At 40.3% G+C, this 17,450-nt stretch overlaps 6 protein-coding genes across 6 annotated transcripts; 4 read left to right on the top strand and 2 right to left on the bottom strand.

Annotated features, from left to right (window-relative positions):
- Window positions 1-1,774: 1,774 nt before the first annotated feature.
- Window positions 1,775-2,235, top strand: F5147DRAFT_652897 (uncharacterized protein; the record flags this gene model as incomplete). The annotated part of the gene is made up of 3 exons (XM_041433690.1): window positions 1,775-1,784; window positions 1,834-1,890; window positions 1,952-2,235. The coding sequence occupies 3 exons, from the start codon at window positions 1,775-1,777 to the stop codon at window positions 2,233-2,235; spliced, it is 351 nt and encodes a 116-aa protein (XP_041292688.1).
- Window positions 2,236-3,215: 980 nt separating this feature from the next.
- Window positions 3,216-4,468, bottom strand: F5147DRAFT_652898 (uncharacterized protein; the record flags this gene model as incomplete). Its single annotated transcript, XM_041433691.1, has 5 exons — window positions 3,216-3,260; window positions 3,316-3,391; window positions 3,808-3,839; window positions 4,028-4,197; window positions 4,225-4,468. 5 exons carry the CDS (start codon window positions 4,466-4,468, stop codon window positions 3,216-3,218), a joined length of 567 nt encoding a protein of 188 aa, XP_041292689.1.
- A 2,736-nt stretch (window positions 4,469-7,204) lies between these two features.
- Window positions 7,205-7,686, top strand: F5147DRAFT_652899 (uncharacterized protein; the record flags this gene model as incomplete). The annotated part of the gene is made up of 4 exons (XM_041433692.1): window positions 7,205-7,292; window positions 7,339-7,390; window positions 7,454-7,593; window positions 7,661-7,686. 4 exons carry the CDS (start codon window positions 7,205-7,207, stop codon window positions 7,684-7,686), a joined length of 306 nt encoding a protein of 101 aa, XP_041292690.1.
- Window positions 7,687-8,086: 400 nt separating this feature from the next.
- F5147DRAFT_577094 (uncharacterized protein) lies at window positions 8,087-8,344 on the bottom strand (the record flags this gene model as incomplete). The annotated part of the gene is made up of 2 exons (XM_041431378.1): window positions 8,087-8,202; window positions 8,254-8,344. Coding segments are annotated over 2 exons (207 nt in total), but the record flags the coding sequence as incomplete, so codon positions are not given.
- Window positions 8,345-11,458: 3,114 nt separating this feature from the next.
- Window positions 11,459-13,254, top strand: F5147DRAFT_652900 (uncharacterized protein; the record flags this gene model as incomplete). The annotated part of the gene is made up of 7 exons (XM_041433693.1): window positions 11,459-11,776; window positions 11,804-11,894; window positions 12,296-12,363; window positions 12,725-12,733; window positions 12,780-12,841; window positions 13,018-13,041; window positions 13,083-13,254. 7 exons carry the CDS (start codon window positions 11,459-11,461, stop codon window positions 13,252-13,254), a joined length of 744 nt encoding a protein of 247 aa, XP_041292692.1.
- A 3,279-nt stretch (window positions 13,255-16,533) lies between these two features.
- On the top strand, window positions 16,534-16,848 carry F5147DRAFT_577082 (uncharacterized protein; the record flags this gene model as incomplete). The annotated part of the gene is made up of 1 exon (XM_041431374.1): window positions 16,534-16,848. A coding segment is annotated over one exon (315 nt), but the record flags the coding sequence as incomplete, so codon positions are not given.
- Window positions 16,849-17,450: the final 602 nt, after the last annotated feature.

The raw sequence follows: 17,450 nt of genomic DNA on the forward strand, positions 1-17,450 counted from the left end.
ACGCTACTGCCCAGGTGCACATCTTGCGCCTAAGGACACACATCTCACATGCGACCTCCGGATCCGCCAGACCAGAGGACTAACATTTTGTTAAACTCCGGAAAAACACAAAAAACCTCATCCGACTCACCTCCGACGCGTTGCCCATCCTAGCCTTTGCCAAACGCTCCTGCTCGCGCTCAGCCAACCTTTTCCGAGTCTCCTCGATATCCTTCCGCTTCTGTTCCTCCATCCGTTTCCGCTCCTCTTCTGCCTCCTTGCGCTTGCGCTCCTCTTCCTCCGCCTCTCTCCGAGTGTCCGCCTCGAGTCACGCAATTTCGGCCTGCCTCTCTTGTAGGAGTTGCCGGGCGGACTTTGAGTTGCCAGAAGTGGAGTTAGACATGTTGAAACAGTAATTGGAGTTAGGGGGAAAGTTTTAGACGTCTCATGGGCGCCCCAGCCTACTTATATGTCCAGTTCTATTTTTACGAGCTCCGGCCATCATCCCGCATTCATAGAAGTCCAGTCTAGACTTCCAGATCAGAAGCCTTGTGGGCTCGGCCCTAAGGGGGGGATACTGTCATATCCCGCATTCCGGACCCGGACCAATCACACACATCATTTCCAGACTTCCGGATCCAGCCAACTTCTATCTATCGTCCGGATCTGACCTGCATCCATCTTCTGTGCCTTATCCCTTTGTACGTTCCTTCTCCAGTTAGACTATACTCATTTTCTGTACCTCGTTTCATTTCCGCCTTTATTTTCCTATGTCTTTATCTCCGTCTTCATTTACTATTTTCCGATAGACTAGTGTTTGACTTTTCTATATGCTCTGTCCACAGCCTCGCATAGCTTCGGACTGTGCAGACTGACTCTCCGTTAAGTCCTCAGTAGTATATAAACCCTGTAGAATCTTTGTACTTCCTCAGTTCGAATATTATCTTAGACTCTGCTCATTCCCTTCTCCGTCCGACTTGAGTTTCTCCTCTCGTCGTCCTCCGCTAGTCTTAGGATCGATTCCTATAGACTTCTCACCTCCGCCTCTACCTCTGGTAGTCCTCCGCTGTTTCCTTCTAGTTCGGACATCGTCCAGATTAGTCTTATCCTTCATTCCCGAACGTCCGCCGGAATTCCCGCACATCGGACATCGGACTCTGGACTCGTCCGACAACCTCCGGACATCGTCCAACAGCCCTCGGAAGTTAGGGGCACGTACTCGGGTAAGGGGCGCAGTGCACAAGCTGAAGCCAAGCCCTTCAGATCCGACCCTTGAGCATGTTCTTAACAATGACTAGGCTTGTTGTAAAATACCTTTTTGATTATCTATCTCTTATCCTCTTCTAGTTAGTCTGCAATTGCAAGTGAGAAGCATTAGCCTTACCACCATGCTTGCACAAGTGATAATAATATGATCTAGTAGTCTGTTACATAATACTATCACCAAAGCATTAACCAAAAATACTGATGCGTCCAGTGTCACATTGTAATTTCCATCATTCACTGAACCCACCTTCATTAGACTTGATACAACACTTTCATCTCTCACATCATTCCTTCTCCACCCTTTCATGCCCACATCTTTTATTCTATCAATACATATATGCCAGACAGCAACTCTAATTCAGCCAAGGATGTAAGTACGTAGCCGCCATTAACTCCACAGGAGCTTGCAGTCTTGTAGTCCTACATCAAATAATGGGAGTGTAGGTGAGAACTGGAATCAGGTATGGAAGGATGCAACACTAGGAGCTCAACTTGAGCCTCTAACAAAGGACAAACAGCTGCTTGAGAAATGAAAGAAGGTGAGTATAGAGCAGCTCACAATGAACTCCCTTCCGACTCATCTTTTAGGTGTACCAAAATTGATTTTGCAATTGCAGCAGCAGGAAGCAAGACTACAAACCTGGGGTAAAACAGTGATTGACGGAAATAATCCAGTATTATTTGAAGTATTTGAGTGCATTGATAGAGTCTTTGACAGAGGAAGAGATTCAGGAGGCCATCAAAACAGCAGAAGAGTGGAACAGTCAGGGTGTTCCTCCTGAGGTGCAGATAGACATTGCCAAAAAGAAAAGTAAGAGCATGGTCTACCACTTCACTAACAAGATGTACAAATGGGCTGGAATGAGAGTGTTTGTGTTGGCTGCAAGAAAGACAGAAAAATATAAGGCCATCGTCCAAGGGCTTATTTACAGCTGGAGATTATATGTTCTTTCAAGGATAATGCTGTATTTTCCATCTATTGTCATTTAAATAGCAGCTTACAATAATGTTAATTTTCTTCTCTGTGTTTTTCAAATGTACTATGTTTTTTACAGCCGTTTGCATAAATGATGACAGTACGCACCTTTTTGAGAAAGAAGAAGAAATAAATAATCTAACCTAGTATTTCATCTCGCACTGCAACAATCACCATTGATGTATCAAAAAATAAGCCGCGACGTCAAACTTGCTGCCGTCAATCTCTATGAGCATCGACATCTCTCTCTCCACGATATTATTACATGTGTCGGACTCTCAGAAAGTACTTTCTGGCATGTCCTTAAACTTTGGCATGAGACAGGCGACATCCTTAGCCCCACCTGTAGCCTTCGTGGGCACCCTCGTGTTCTCCACTGCGACAATGTCCTTTATCTCATCTGTCTTATCCATCACCGTCCTGGATGGTTCTTGGATGAACTGCTCGAGTTACTCGATACCAATTGTTTTATATCTGTACACTACACCACAATTCATCACAAGCTGGAGCATATTGGTGTTTCCCTCAAAAACTTGCAGAGACAGAAAGGAGTGGGATGTCAGTGGTGTGTGTGTTGGCAATATGGTCTATGGGAGCAGTGAGTAACAGAGGGCTGGATGCTGCAGCAGGTCGTAGAAAGCTAAAGAAGTCATTTGGAACATTGAAATTGATTGTCGGCCCAGTATTTGATGCAGATGGGGCAGATTGTGTGCCGTTTCGCTCAGCGAGTCAGCGCTGGATCAATGGAGCAGTGTCAGACAGGAGATTTGATGATAATCCATCAAATTCTTTGTGGTTGGGTGGTGTTTCGATTATTGTAATTGGAGGTTTAGCGGCCAGTGCAGCTGCATGCTGATGAGAGTGTGTGAAATGGGCACTATTGTCAGGTAGGATGTAGCAATAGCCAGAACTGAGGCAGCCAGGTTTGTTGCATGTGTATTGATTTTGCAAGAGCTTTATTTGTGCTGAAAGCTTGATGTTGAGTGGGAGTTCGCTAGGGTCCTTCTTCTATGTGAATGAGAGGGATGTCCAGCAAGGTCTGAGTCAGTCATGACAAATGAGATAGCAAATGAGTAGTATATAACTTCTCGTACCTTCTTCTTCTTCTTTTTCTTCCTGGTGTTGCTATCACTCTCACTATTGGTGCCCTGACTTACATCACTGTCCCCACTTGAGTCATCACCATGTTTTCATTTCATTTTGGGCTGTAAACTCAGAATCAAAGAGCATATATGTGTTACAGTCATATGCAACATCTACAAGAGCCCCCGCTCTGCCAGACTCCCGACGCGGCGGCACACCACCAGAACTTAGAACAACAGCAGTCTGGACTGCTGTGATGCCTCCCCTGGCCTAGAAAGGCCTTGTACCTGATCTCCAGGGGCAAGCTCACCCCTGGATACAATTGACAGGCGCAGTACACCTCACAACTGGTGCATGTATGCCTCATGCCGCCTCATGAAGATCCGGAGCGCCTTAAGGCGCCTCATGTATGATTAGAGGTTAAGCCTCATGCATCTTATCTCTGACTCGGTCATGGTTATCTCTGACTCGGTCATGGTTATCTCTGACTCACCATGACTTACTTAGATCCATAGATACAGACTGAGCTTGAACCCTTGTACATACCATGTATAAGTAGACAGATTATTTTACTTAGATCCTTACTTTAATCTACTTGGTTTCACCCAGAACTTGCTTCAGCTAAGCCTCCAACTTAGTTGTCTCAGACCGCACTTCTAAGTCAAGCACCCCTTGCCTTAGCTGTATCTGCTAGCCCGTGTATCTTGACGAGCACTGTCTTACCAAGATAACCGGAGGAACCCTTGACATTCTGTCAAGGCTACGATCCTCAACCTCGGTGGGCTCATTCAGGCCGTTGTTGAGAAGACCTATCCAAGTACCGTAACAATATGCATGTACCATATGAACTGTTAGTGGATCAGGTTTCTTCAAGGCCTCAACAACAATCTTTGCTGCAGGAGCCTTCATTTTCAACACACATTCGAGCATATGATCGTATTCTGATTGTTTCTTCAAGGACAATGATGAGGTTTGGTGCCGGGCAACTGTGAACATGACTTTGTAATCATCATAGGCGAGTTTCTTCAGTTTCAGTGCTTCTGAGATACATTTGAGTACTTGGGCCTTGAGGGTATTGAAAGGTTCATCGTTTGAAAGCTTGATGATTGCAGGTTCTCCACTTCTCTTTGCTTTCGGTTTCTTCATTTCAGTGTAGGAGAACATTACGAGAGTATATGAGATTGAGATGACAAGTGGTGGAGGTACTGACAAGGTGTTAGTATTACAGCCAGCCTTCAGGTATTCAGAATCAATAGCAAATGAATATGTTGTCTTCCTTAGGCTTGAGAGGGTGACCAGGCTTGCGCTTCATAATTTCTGGCGAGTCTACTAGTTCATCGAAGGTGGGTTCCACAACAATGGTTTCATCCTCAGGATTGTGCAGGTACCTGACAGCCACTGTTATTGAGTCGTTATTGTTACGGTATACTTATTCCCCTAACTTTTCCTTCGTTACCGGACAGTGGTCTCTTGCCGAATCCGTTACTGAACGTCCTATCACATTCCAGACTCTTACTCACATAATCGCCAAGCTCACATTCCGCTCTAGTAACCGTCACCATGCATAGCCCTTATCTCTTATCAAGCGGGCTGTCCGCACATGTTTGTTATCTCTTATCTCTTATCTCTCGCCAAGCGGGCTGTCTGCCTTCTATCTTGATACACCATTTACAAGCTCCGCTTGAACACTCGCTATATAGACACATAGCTTACCATCTGTATTCTGCACTTTAATCTACTGGGTTCTACCTGGAACATAGTCCTTTAGCAAGGTCTCCAACCTTGCTATCTAAGAACCATTATTCTAAGGGAGTCGCCGATACTTGCCTTAGCCAGAAACCTTTGACCTCTCAGCTGAGAGAAGAACTACGTCTGTCTCGCCAAATCTCAGTCCACTCGGACTTAGACAGCTCGACATATCCCAGTCGTAACAGTTATTGGAGTTCATAGAATCAGATGAAATCGAGTCAGGCATATGCAGTTTCAAGACAGCTAGAGCTAGTATGCATGATAGGACACATTATTTGCTCCTATGTATGTACGATTTATTTATTTCTTCTTCTTTCTCAAAAAGGCGCGTACTGTCATCATTTATGCAAACAGCTGTAAATGTTCTGTGTATATTTGAAAAACACAGAGAAGAAAATTAACATGATTGTAAGCTGCTATTTAAAGGACAATAGATGGAAAATACAGCATTATCCTTAAAGGAACATAATTAAATTTCTGCATCATGTTCCACACACAGAAAATCATTAAAACATGAATTACTTTTTTTCAATGTTTTGACAGACAAAATGAGAGGAAAGTTCTATCTTCTCAATCAATATTTTTTGGATGTTTTGTGAAGGGAAATGGGAAAATGCCTGCAGTGATTTATCAATATTGATATATATAAAAACAGTGTGCCAAATTTGTTTACAATGTATAGATATGTCTAATATATGTATGAGTGATCCTATAAGTCTTCCTCTGAAAAATTCATTTAATTGAAAAGGTGAACCACTCCATGATTCAATAGAGTAACCATAGTTCATAGTATCTAATTCACTCCTAATATTCAACAGATACACTTGTCCTCATCTGGTTCCTACAATCATCTATCACATTATTTTATGACTTACAATCCTTGTCTCTTAGAATAACTCACTTACAATTTCACAACTCCAACCCCCAACCAAACCAAATCAGCCTATCAATAATGTACCACCAAGATTCAGGAGAGTTGGAAGGATGACAGCATCCACCAACAGAGAAGGGCATAATAGAGCCACTAGGAAAATGAAGACAATGTATCGTAACAGTACAGTGGACATATGGTCTGAGAGTCTATTCAATATGTTGAAGATTGTAGCAGACAGATTCAAAGAAAGATAGAGAAGAGAGAGAAATAAAGCCATAAAGAAGGTGTCATTGAGAGATATAGCCATCTTAGAAGTATGAGATGAGAGGCTCAAAAAGACATTATTAATGATATCAGCTAAGAAGAGGGCTAGAGATGATGACAAGGTAAAATCCACCACTAAGAGGGTGGACTCTAGAAAGAAAAGGGTCACAGATAATGATGATATGGCAGTAATTGTAGAACCACCTGTCAGAGATGACAAGAAGAAGGAGAAAAGACATCAAAGAAACAGACAGGAAAGATAGTTAAGGTTGTTAAAAGCTAGACTTTTGACATAGTCAGTATATATGCTTCTCCTACTAAGGGAAGTGAGTAGCAGGCTGACAGGCCTGAGGAAGACAATTTACTATTATCATGTCACTGAATTGATTGATTTTCCATCAATAGAATATTATATTCTGATAGCAAGAGATTATTAGGTTAAAGTTTGGTTCCTTCACCTACTAGTTATAGTTTTTATAATTCGCTCCAAAGCCAGCTGCTTTTGGATAAATTATATGCTATACTATTGAAGATATTTTTTGTGGCCACTTCTAGTAAACTACATGGATGCCAAACAAGACCCTTTAACCTCAGCATCAATAAATCCAAGAGCAAAATTTTTTAAGCAAATTACCAGTGCATCCTATACCCTAGAGCCCCTAGCTATCTATGAAGGCATAGGTACTGGAGCTAATGAAGGAGGGACGATCAATAGCATGTGCATATTTGATATAATTAATTGAGACAACTTGAAAAGATGTCAGCAATATCTACAAAACCACAATAAAGCATTTGAATGAACTAACAACAATGCATTACTAGTGTCAAAGAGAACAGATATGGTAGGTGAGGAGCTAGAGACTAAAACTTAAGAAGGAGCAACCAGAGATGTGGATATGAATGTCATAGATATCATTAGTTGAGACAACTTGGAGTAATATCTGAACATGTTGATTATTAATAAGGCACAACACCAGTGGTCATTATGCATTGACTAGCTCATCAAAGGAAAAATGATGTGGGATGAGTTCAGCAATATAGTAACCAATGAGATGCATTTTAAGATGGATCAGCATGTCAATACTATGGATCTAGATATGTGTACTCATAACATCACATATGTAGAACTAAATACCCTGATTTGCAGATAGTGTTGATCCTGATCTTCCATTTCTTAAGTTGAATGCAGGAATTGCAGTGTGAGTTTACCTACACAACTTGCCAAATGATTCCAATGCTGCTATCAAATAATTTCTTTGCAGCATCAATCAATGTTTTATTTCAGATGCCAAAGATTGCCAGTTGTGTGATTGGATCTTGAAGAAGGTCAAACCTGATACAGTAAATGCAGTGCTTCAGAGAGCACAAGATCATTATTTGAAATTGTCAGACAGGCACCAAGGTACATATTGTTTTTGTGTTCTTTCTGTATGTCCCACATCTCATGCCTGTATATATTATGCATGTAGGTAGTGAGCAGCACATTTCTCCATAAGAAATGGAAATTTATTCATCAATATACACCCATGGATTTCCTTTTTCCCCCTGTACCAGCAGCCAATAATATTTGTCAAATCATTTAGATGATCATAAGAAGGCTCTCTTAGGAAGCCATGACTCATGTAAGATCATAGCTATACCACCTAAAGCTGGTGACACAAATCATACAACTCATGATGTACATGTATGCGAACCATCACTTTATCCTTCTTCTGTGTCAATAATAACACCTCATGCTATGGATGTCCTATGTAATATGAATTTGGAAGAGTCTGAGTCGTTCATTAATATGCACTGCATTCCAACACCGTCAGCATTAAGGCAGTAGTTTTATGGTATACCTATGTTAGAGACTAAACTATAACTCATCATTATATTCCAGAAACTTGAACCATTCATATTACTTCATCTTTAGTCTTTAGGACATAGTTGCTGCATTTTGAAGAACTTATGTAAATAGGATTCTTGGTGGGCAGGGCCATTAACCATATACAAGATTGTGACTTGCATGCTTTGAACAAGTCAATATATTGCAAATGAGAAAAGTTGAGTATTAGCATACCTGTAAGATAGACATGTCTTGAGCTGAAGAGACAATTTAGTGATAGGTAGTCCTGAAAATTTGTGGACACAGCAATGAAGTCACTGCAGGCATTTTTCTATTTTCCTCCACCAAATATCCAAAAAACATTGATTGAGAAGATAGAATTTTCCTCTCATTTTGCCTGTCAAAATATTGAAAAATTAATCATGTTCCTTCAAAGATAATGCTGTATTTTCCATTTAGGATGGATATGAGACTCTGGCTGACAAAGCATGGCTAAGCACAGTTGTGTCGCTCTAGTTTTCTAGTCTTTATTTGTATTATCAGTAGGCATTTAGTTTAATGGCTGACCCTAATGGAAGTAGTTTGTCTCCAGTGTTGGTAAATGATCTGTTTCTGTGTTTGTGGTGGGGGATATGATAGTCCCTTGGTGCTTATTATGATTTTGAGAGGTGCTATCATGTTGATATGTGGAGTGGGTTTGTGATGTATCTATTCCTAGTATTGAATTGGTTAGGTTCTTACCTGTGAGGGATATCTTTACTTCTGAAACTTCAAGGAAGGTCTTCAAAGGGCCTCTTCATGATATGATCTCCTAGCATGTAGAAATGAGATTGAATATATTCGACTCCTTGAGACAATCTTCAGTCAGAAATTGATTTTATTCATTTAGTATTAGCAGGTAGGCTTAGGCCAAAGGCAGAGGCAGATGGAGAAGTTGACTAGTGCTACATTAGTCTGAATGCTTAGCAAAGCATTCCCTAACTTACTCCTCGACCTAAGTTTATTATCACTCATGATATCAACTCTGTCATTGGAGTATCATGTCCATTGCCTTATACAATGACATTGTTGGTCTGGCTCATTCCTCCTTTATTAAGGACAACCATCTCAAGAGTCATGCATACAATGATGAAGTAAGATACATCCAATGAAGTGACTAGTGGTAGTTATAGATCCTGACCATATTGAACCAGGGTGCCGAGATCCAGGTCCTCATATACAAAATTCCCAACATCCCTTTAGGGAAAGTGGAACAGCAGTACATCATCAGGATTTTTTCCCCAGATTATACACTGCAGCATCTAAAGACACATCTCAGATTGGATTGTCTCAAGAGAACTCAGTGCTTATATACAACCACTGTCCTTGTTCTACAATGATATGTTATTTGCCTGAAACAAGAAATAGATGACTCACCTCTTATAATATCACCTTAACCCATGCCAGAACATCCACTAGCTCCCTCATATTCAATATTGTTAATGTTACTTAGCATGTTTTAGAGAAGCTTGCAATCTTATTGCTTACAAAACTTGAGGAGGAAAAGGATAAGTTCAAAGATGCATATTTTCATAAGTTACAAGGAAAGAAGAACACTGCTATGCATGATGGAGAGGTCCTGGCTGTAAGATATATGACCCTCAATAAAGTATTTAAGCATATTAATAATTAATACCTGGATCCTTGGTAGTAACATGTGAATATTGCACTAATGATTGGCTTGCCAGGCCATATTGTCACCTGGCATAAGCCTTCTCACTGAGAGATCCTCAACTTTCTTATGCCTAATGCAGGTCCTGACCAGACCCTTCAGTCACTTCTACTGTAGAACCCTGTCATAGGACATGTACATTTGCCTGCAAAATGCAGACTACCAGATACCAGCTGATTCATGTAGAACTAGGCTCAGACGATGCTGTAGAACCCTAGCAGGCTGATTCCTTATATGAGGAAATATCAGAGTTGTAGGAAGGGGCCAGCCTACATGCTTCTGCCTGCCTCTGCAGTATGCAGAAACAGGTTAGCCAGCCACAAGTTAAATTTGGGCTACATGAGCCAACCCTGTTGTATAATATGTAAGGGAGATCTGGCTGACATATTTCTACTGTTTAATTTACTCATTCTGATTGACTAAATAATAGCAAGGCTTATTACATGTATCTATGTATGTCATTCTGCATATTCACTTATTACATATAAGTATTTCACATTTGCCTCATTTACATTACTACAGCTCTTGCCTATGGATTTCAGATGCTTATACAGTATGATAAAACCTCTTCTTCAAGGAAAACAGCTCAGGAGAAGAACATATCAGACTGAATGAATGACAATTTCACTGGTAGCCCAAAGGATGAAACAGTTGCCAAGAAAGTACCATAATACCAGGTACAAGTAAGAAAGATAAAGCAGGTAGTTGAAGAATCATGAGAAGATTTGGAGGCAGACTTTAACAGTGATAAGCCTTATGCATTGCCAGCTGAGGTGAAGCACAAGCAAAAATTACTAATAAAACATACCTCAGCAGCTCAAAAACTCAATAGAAGATTCACAAATTGAAGAACCCAAAGAAAATGTGAAACCTGAGGTCTTCTACTTGAGTACAGCAGGCATAAGGAAATGAAAGCCTCAGGCATCTGAATTTCTACCAAGTCAAAAATTGCTGATGTCACTCACACTCTTAAGGCTGTCAAGAATGAAGTGAGTTTTCTGTCTATCTTATCATTATTCTCAATTCACTAATATTATTTACAGCTGAACGATTTAAGGAGCTGTACTAAACTAAGATGATACTCTATGTAATGTGTAGGTCTACAGACCTCCCTCTCTGTGGTGTCAGTTTTGCTACTGAAGGTGTAGATGACTTTATATTGTCTGTAATGAATTTTAACAGTTAAGATTTAGTCCATAATATAGAAGGATTTGCTGTCCAAGGCATGAAAGATACATTTGTCCTGCCTAGGTTTCTTTTCCTTCATTAATCTCCAATGCTCATTAGGTGCTACAAAAAATCATCAAAAGCGGTATTCTATAGTTTGCTCATAAATCTACCATAAAATTAGCAAGGGACTCAGTGAGTTTTTTTGAATATATTATTTCATATTACTCTAATGACTACATCTTCCAGTAGAAATCACTAAGAATAAAAATGTGAAGATACACTGAGTTAAGTATTTCCATAATGACATCCAGCTCTACCAAGTGATCATCAAAGGCTGGCCTACCAATATTTCTTTCACTAATCTCAGCCAAGTGTCAAGCGCTCTTCCTTGCCAATGCTGCAATAGAAGACATCTGACACTTAATAGTAAGATCCATAAAGTCACAAGTTGGTCATTCAAACACTATGGTGTTCATACATGAGATCACAAAAATCATTATAAGTTTTCTACATTAAATTATATTGTAACCAATAACTAATTATGGGTATCTTGCAGGCATGATTATTATGGAAGCATGGGAAGGCCTCTACTTCATTCTCCACATGCTGCTGTTTTGTGCAGCTGAGATTTGTGGCCACAGCAACCCTGTGATGCAAAAAATCATTACTCTATCTGACTGGTCTACAGTCAACATGGATGACCTATATATTACTGGTCACCTGCAGTTCATCAAGACTGTTAGATATCAATGCATGGATCATAGTGCTTTAGCACCTATGCCAGCATCTACTGTTTCTGCTTCTCAGCTGCTGGTGATTGCTGCCAGACTACCTACTGTAATGGTATTAGTGGAGGTTATGGGGGTATTGGATTCAGTAAGTGGTGAATCTCCTATATCAAAGTTCAACTTGTTTGTTGCCAGTACCAAATATAAGGTGCAGCATTTGAAAATAGAGAGAGAAAATATAGTTGAAGAGTTACTCAAAGATCTGAGTAAGTGGGTAATCCTTCTGGCCCATCCCAGTCAAGTGTCATTGCAGCTGTTTTAGGCTCGAAACCAGTACACAAGACAAGGACAGCGAGTGTTCCATCACTGCCAATGCTACGGTTAGCTGAAATTTAACTTAACATGATCTAAATGCATCTCACCAAACACCCACTTCACCCACTAACACCTTATTTAGGCTCCAACTCTGCATGCAGGTCTCACTTAATATCCATAGTTCCTTATCCAACTCTGCCACTACCAGAACTAAGAGCAGATATAGAGACCAAAAGAGACATACAAGAGAGGGCCTAGGTGTGGGTGGTGGCGCAAAGAACTTTGTGGAGAGTGTATGCCGCCTGTTTTGAGATTTGAGCATGAGTCTATGTAAATGAATGTCCATCTGCAGATGGAATGCTCAAGTGGTGCATAGAGATCTTAGGAGAAGGAAGAAACAAAGAAAAAGACAAGCAGAGAGTAAAATGAACAAGAGAAATTACATAACTATGGGCAGGGTGAGAGGAAGGTACAATGCAGAAGTCGGCATTGGTACAATTGTCTGTCATCCATATTAATACTTGCATTTATATCTATGAGGGTGCCAGAATCCACATGTACATGGCAGCAGTAGTGCTACTGGAATCCAGTTCAAAACTTTGGTTTGAACCTATATCATTCCAAACTAGACCAAAGGTTTGGTCCAGGTCTAACATAATGCAGGAATGTGAGGTGACCTGAAAATTTAAAAGTCCTATCTTTTCTGTCCTACTGGTGGTAAGAATTGAAGTTCCAATGAATTCCAGAAGTATTCTGAAATATTTCTGAATGGCCAAATTAGGCCAGGACAGTATGTATAGTATGGATGAGATGAGTGAGATAGATACTTCCCACAGTATGTAAAGCTAAGAATACTAAGGAATATGATAGAAGAAAAACAAAATGAGTCAGAAGGAAGGTAACTAATAGTATATTGGTTGCCATCATCAATATTGGATGATGACTTTTTATGAGTGTTACATTTACTGATATACATCCTCTGGCTTTCTCATGTATCTCCTAAGCAAAGCTGAAGCAGTCTAAGATCCTAAGCCTCATCTCCAATGAGATGTTCTCTCTAAAATTCATTTTCAGAGAGAATGAAAAGACCAGTAAACAGTATGCCTTTGAACATAAGGTGATCTGAGATATTATTCTAGGTGTGGTGTCAAAACTCAAGTATCAACACTACATCATAGACCTAGAGAGTTCTTAAGAGGGAAACTTGTTGATGTCAAGTTTTTAGCTCAGGCTTTCAAGCCCATCTACAACACACTTAAAGCCTACATTCAGGACCACATCTATATGGATATAGAGCTATCAAAGAGATAGTCATAATTCAAGGCCTGCACCATGATTAGATTAGCAACTATATATTAAAGCTTTTGTCTCCTTCATATGTGTCATAGTAATAGTACTATAATCAATATTAGCTCTTTTCCAGAAGCCTAACATGAAAAGCGGATAATGAGTCTTGCATGACTTGCTCTTGAGGTGTTGAAGCTGCATAACATGGCTTGATGTGGTCCCAGTCATTTTAGAATTCAGAGGAAAAAATACTGATAGCATCAATGAGAGTGGACTTTGGATTGATTGAGGAAAGAAGCAAGCCTATGAAAGAACATTATTTGGGAGACTCAGACAGATTGGACAATGCTAAAATGTCCCTATTAGATTGTTCATTAGATCTTGCCCTCCCCATTATCCCTTTTGCAGCACTCCAATAAATTGTGTTATACACCTTTTGCTTGACTGTGTGTGGCTTAATTGTATACTTGAATATCTTTATACTGGTTTATCACCACTGAACCACATGAAAGATCTTTATTTTCACCTTTCCTACTGTGGATGTTCTTTTGTTTTGCACACATTCCAGCACCAAGCATCCTACACACTGGCAACATCTCCATAGCACGCAGAGGTATCATATGCAAATACTACGCACCTACTTGTACAAAGAACAAATGCGCAGAGATAGTCTTTGCCTGCTAACACTAATGTCAACAAAGACAGTGCATATTTTAGGTATGATCTATGTCAGGAATCAATTTGTAAGCACAAGTCAGTTGTGTATTTTTGATACAAAATACAGAAACACACTTAAAACTGACACCCTTCCTTGCACTAGTGACAGCTGCTTGCACCACCTTCTTAATCACCTTTCCATTCTATGATGTACCTCCGATCTGGCTAATGAATGTGTCTCAGCATTCAACTAGTCGCATTTATCACCAAAGTGTTTGTTTATGCAAAATTTTAAGTGCTTGCCATGACTATGAATTGGAGCACACATATGCACCTACTTACCTAGTCATACATTGCATTTATCATCTGAAGATTTAATAATATGATAGTATATGCCTGCATCTCTGAATCCATGTGGAAGGTGTGTAGCATGGAGGTTGAATAAAAGTAGTTGTGAGTGAAGAAGCTAAAATAGACTCAGAAATGATGGAATAGCAGAATTGATAATCATTTGATAGGATTATATATGTCTGTGCATAGCACTGATATAGCAATAGTAAGAACTTGAGGTGACAAACCGGGTGTATTGATGTAAAGAAGGTTATGGCCATATCACTGGTAGACAGAGGCAGTCAATAGGTTGAAAGGTGTTGAATCAATTCAAGGTGGACTAAGAAAAGTATTTGATTCACATCGTTATGAGACAGAGAGCATACTAACTTGACATATACCTAGTGCTATATCCTTCGACAAAATGGAATGCTCTATCTTGCCCACAGCTCAATTTTCGACACCATATGAGTATCTATGTTTCATCTCCTCCCTGTCTTTTGACTCAGTTCAGCTTCGAAAAGGAGTGTCAGGCATTGCGGAGGGAGGCCAAGCAATATGAAGATATAAATATAAATTTTTATTTGGCCGCCAATCTGGATGCCATGCACTGCAAGTCATCTAGCCTTGCTATGTTATGTAACTGGCTTGAATGTTACCCTAGCAATGATAACTACGCAGGTGCAGTTAGCTAAGACATTGGGGCTCTCTACAGCACTGCAGATCCCACATCAGATGGTGCTATGGCACATCTTGCTTTTAAGAGTACAGTGGAGAAGCTTGATAGAGGGAACTCATAAGTGATACTTATTTCTGTTGAATCCAATTATTTATCATCTTCTGTCAGACAGTCCTCATTATATGACCATCACCGAACCAACCCAGGAAGATAAACTTGCATATCACCAAATGGATATTTGTGAGACAAACTAATTCCTTCACTTCATCTCATGCACTGCACTGAGCAACCCTTTTCTTGGATACAGAAAACCTCTCATTCTTAGTGAACTTCTGGAAATGTTTTATTTTGTATGCTATTAAGAACTACATCTTGTCCATTGGATTATCCTCCCTCATCATCAATATTGACACCTGGTATATCATCAACTACTCCAGCCCTCTATAAAACGCCTCTATTTTTCCTCAGCTGCCAGTGATATTGGGAAATCAGAGATCCCAGACACTTCTTGTACTCAACTTGAATGGCTTCTGAGTTGTATTGGTTTATTTCTCCCTCATTACTTACATTACTTCTGGCTTCTATAAACAATTGCATTGCCTAGCAATCCTAAGCCACATGCTATTCTCATTGGCAATAGCAATGAGTAGACTAAATAAACTGTCAATCAACAGGCAAATCTCACTAGGTTAGCAAGATTTATGTTTCTGACACATCAGAAAGAACAGACACTGTGTTAAGGAGTGCTGATGCTGCTGTCATCAGAGGAGTCATGAATAGCTGTCATATCTTCATTCCTGCCATTTCTTTTCCTTCTCCTTTGGTGCCTGCTAGCATACTCTTACATTGAATCATCATCTTCATAATTGCACAGGCAAGAAATGCATATTCACCTTAACAAAAACACTCATTCTTATGCAACCAACCCAATCTGTTCTCGCAAATCTAATGCAAAATATATTGTAGCTGCTCATAATTAAAATGGGCGCATTGCATTTTAGCATGCATGGAGATCCTGGAGCACTCAAATATAAATGCAGACTTATCCTCGCCTCCATTAGTAGCTTACAAAACTTGAAATATACACATGCAGGATGAGATCAATTGAGCATCCAGATGGCAATAATATGCCTGAGGAAATCAAAACTTCTGTGCAGAATGAAAACAGATCCCTCACTAGCAACATAATACCTCTAGCTAGGCCTTAGCTGTAGTCACTGCATCTGGTAAGTATACTTCATGGTCCTTTGATTGCTACTGAAATCTATAGGTCAATGTGGAACAGGCACAAAAGACACTCAATTATAATGAACCACTAGGTTCATTCCATCGTAAAGTCCCAACTTTTGTCAAAGAGAGATCAAAATAGGCATACATTGTATTTTCAAAAAATCACAAGTGCCTGTGGGACCATATTTTTCTCAGGAATATGAAAAAACTCTTTAAAACCAAGCACATACCCAGAATGATAGCTACTGTTTAAGTGTTTTTTCATGCAGTACTTTTGGTGCTAACAAACAACATTTTAGAATTAACTAGGACATTCCAAATGTTAGTAATTGAAGAACCTTCAAAACTTAGCATATATCTAAAATGGTAGCTACTGGTATAATTGGTGCTTCCTGACACCTCAGTGACATCAACTGGTTAGTATTCTGAGGCTGGTTGATACAGCATTGGATAATGAACTAGTGATGCTGATGGATGAGGTTGGAGTTGGGAAAACTATGCATGCAGTTGGCTTAATCACATGTCTTGGTCACTATAGAGAGCATTACAGGAAGCACACAAGTTCCCTGGAAAAATTGGTATGTAATATGGTAGTTATGACAGCTGTATACACTAATAGTTATCTACAGCCCAGTGATTCTGCAAGAAGACTCATTTCAGACTTGCCTACTGTGATAATGAGATCACCTAATTTATACCATCAATGGATGAGTGAAATATAAAGTATGCAGTGCCCTTGTGCCAGAGACCGGCATCCACACCCAAATAGTCGTAGGTGGCAAATGTGGCGTTCGGGTCGACGATGAATGGCTGAACGATGTCTGTGATGATAACAGTGAGGTTAGTTGCTGTCCCCTCAATTGTCATAGCATTGCCGGTTGTGGTCGGGTATTGGAAGGACTTGGAACTGGCGATGTAAGTCAGGGTTATTTGTATCTGGGTTATCGCATAATTTACCTAGAGCACCATGGTTAAAGGAACTGAATCCCAAAGCAGCCCATTGCTGCCTAGTGGGAGTGATGTTCCAATATCTGCAATGAGAGTAAAGATAGATCGCATCAGGGGGTTCAAGACGACTTACGCTCCACTGCTGAATGCCTGGGGTGTGGTCCACACAGACTTGGTGCGGTCAAAGCCCAAAATGTTGAGCCTGTCTTTGAAGGTCTGGACACGGGCCTTGACATCATACAAGGTACCCTTTCAGTTGTCGCAACCGCAGTGACCGAAGTCCGGAGTACACGCTGTGTACCACACAGGAGAAAATGTGGTGTTGATACCAATAGGATAAGCATCCTACACCAGAGATTAGAAACACGAGCGACGA

This window comes from Suillus discolor (assembly GCF_016758755.1).
Source record: "Suillus discolor strain FC423 chromosome Unknown F5147scaffold_28, whole genome shotgun sequence".
NCBI classification, from domain to species: domain Eukaryota; kingdom Fungi; phylum Basidiomycota; class Agaricomycetes; order Boletales; family Suillaceae; genus Suillus; species Suillus discolor.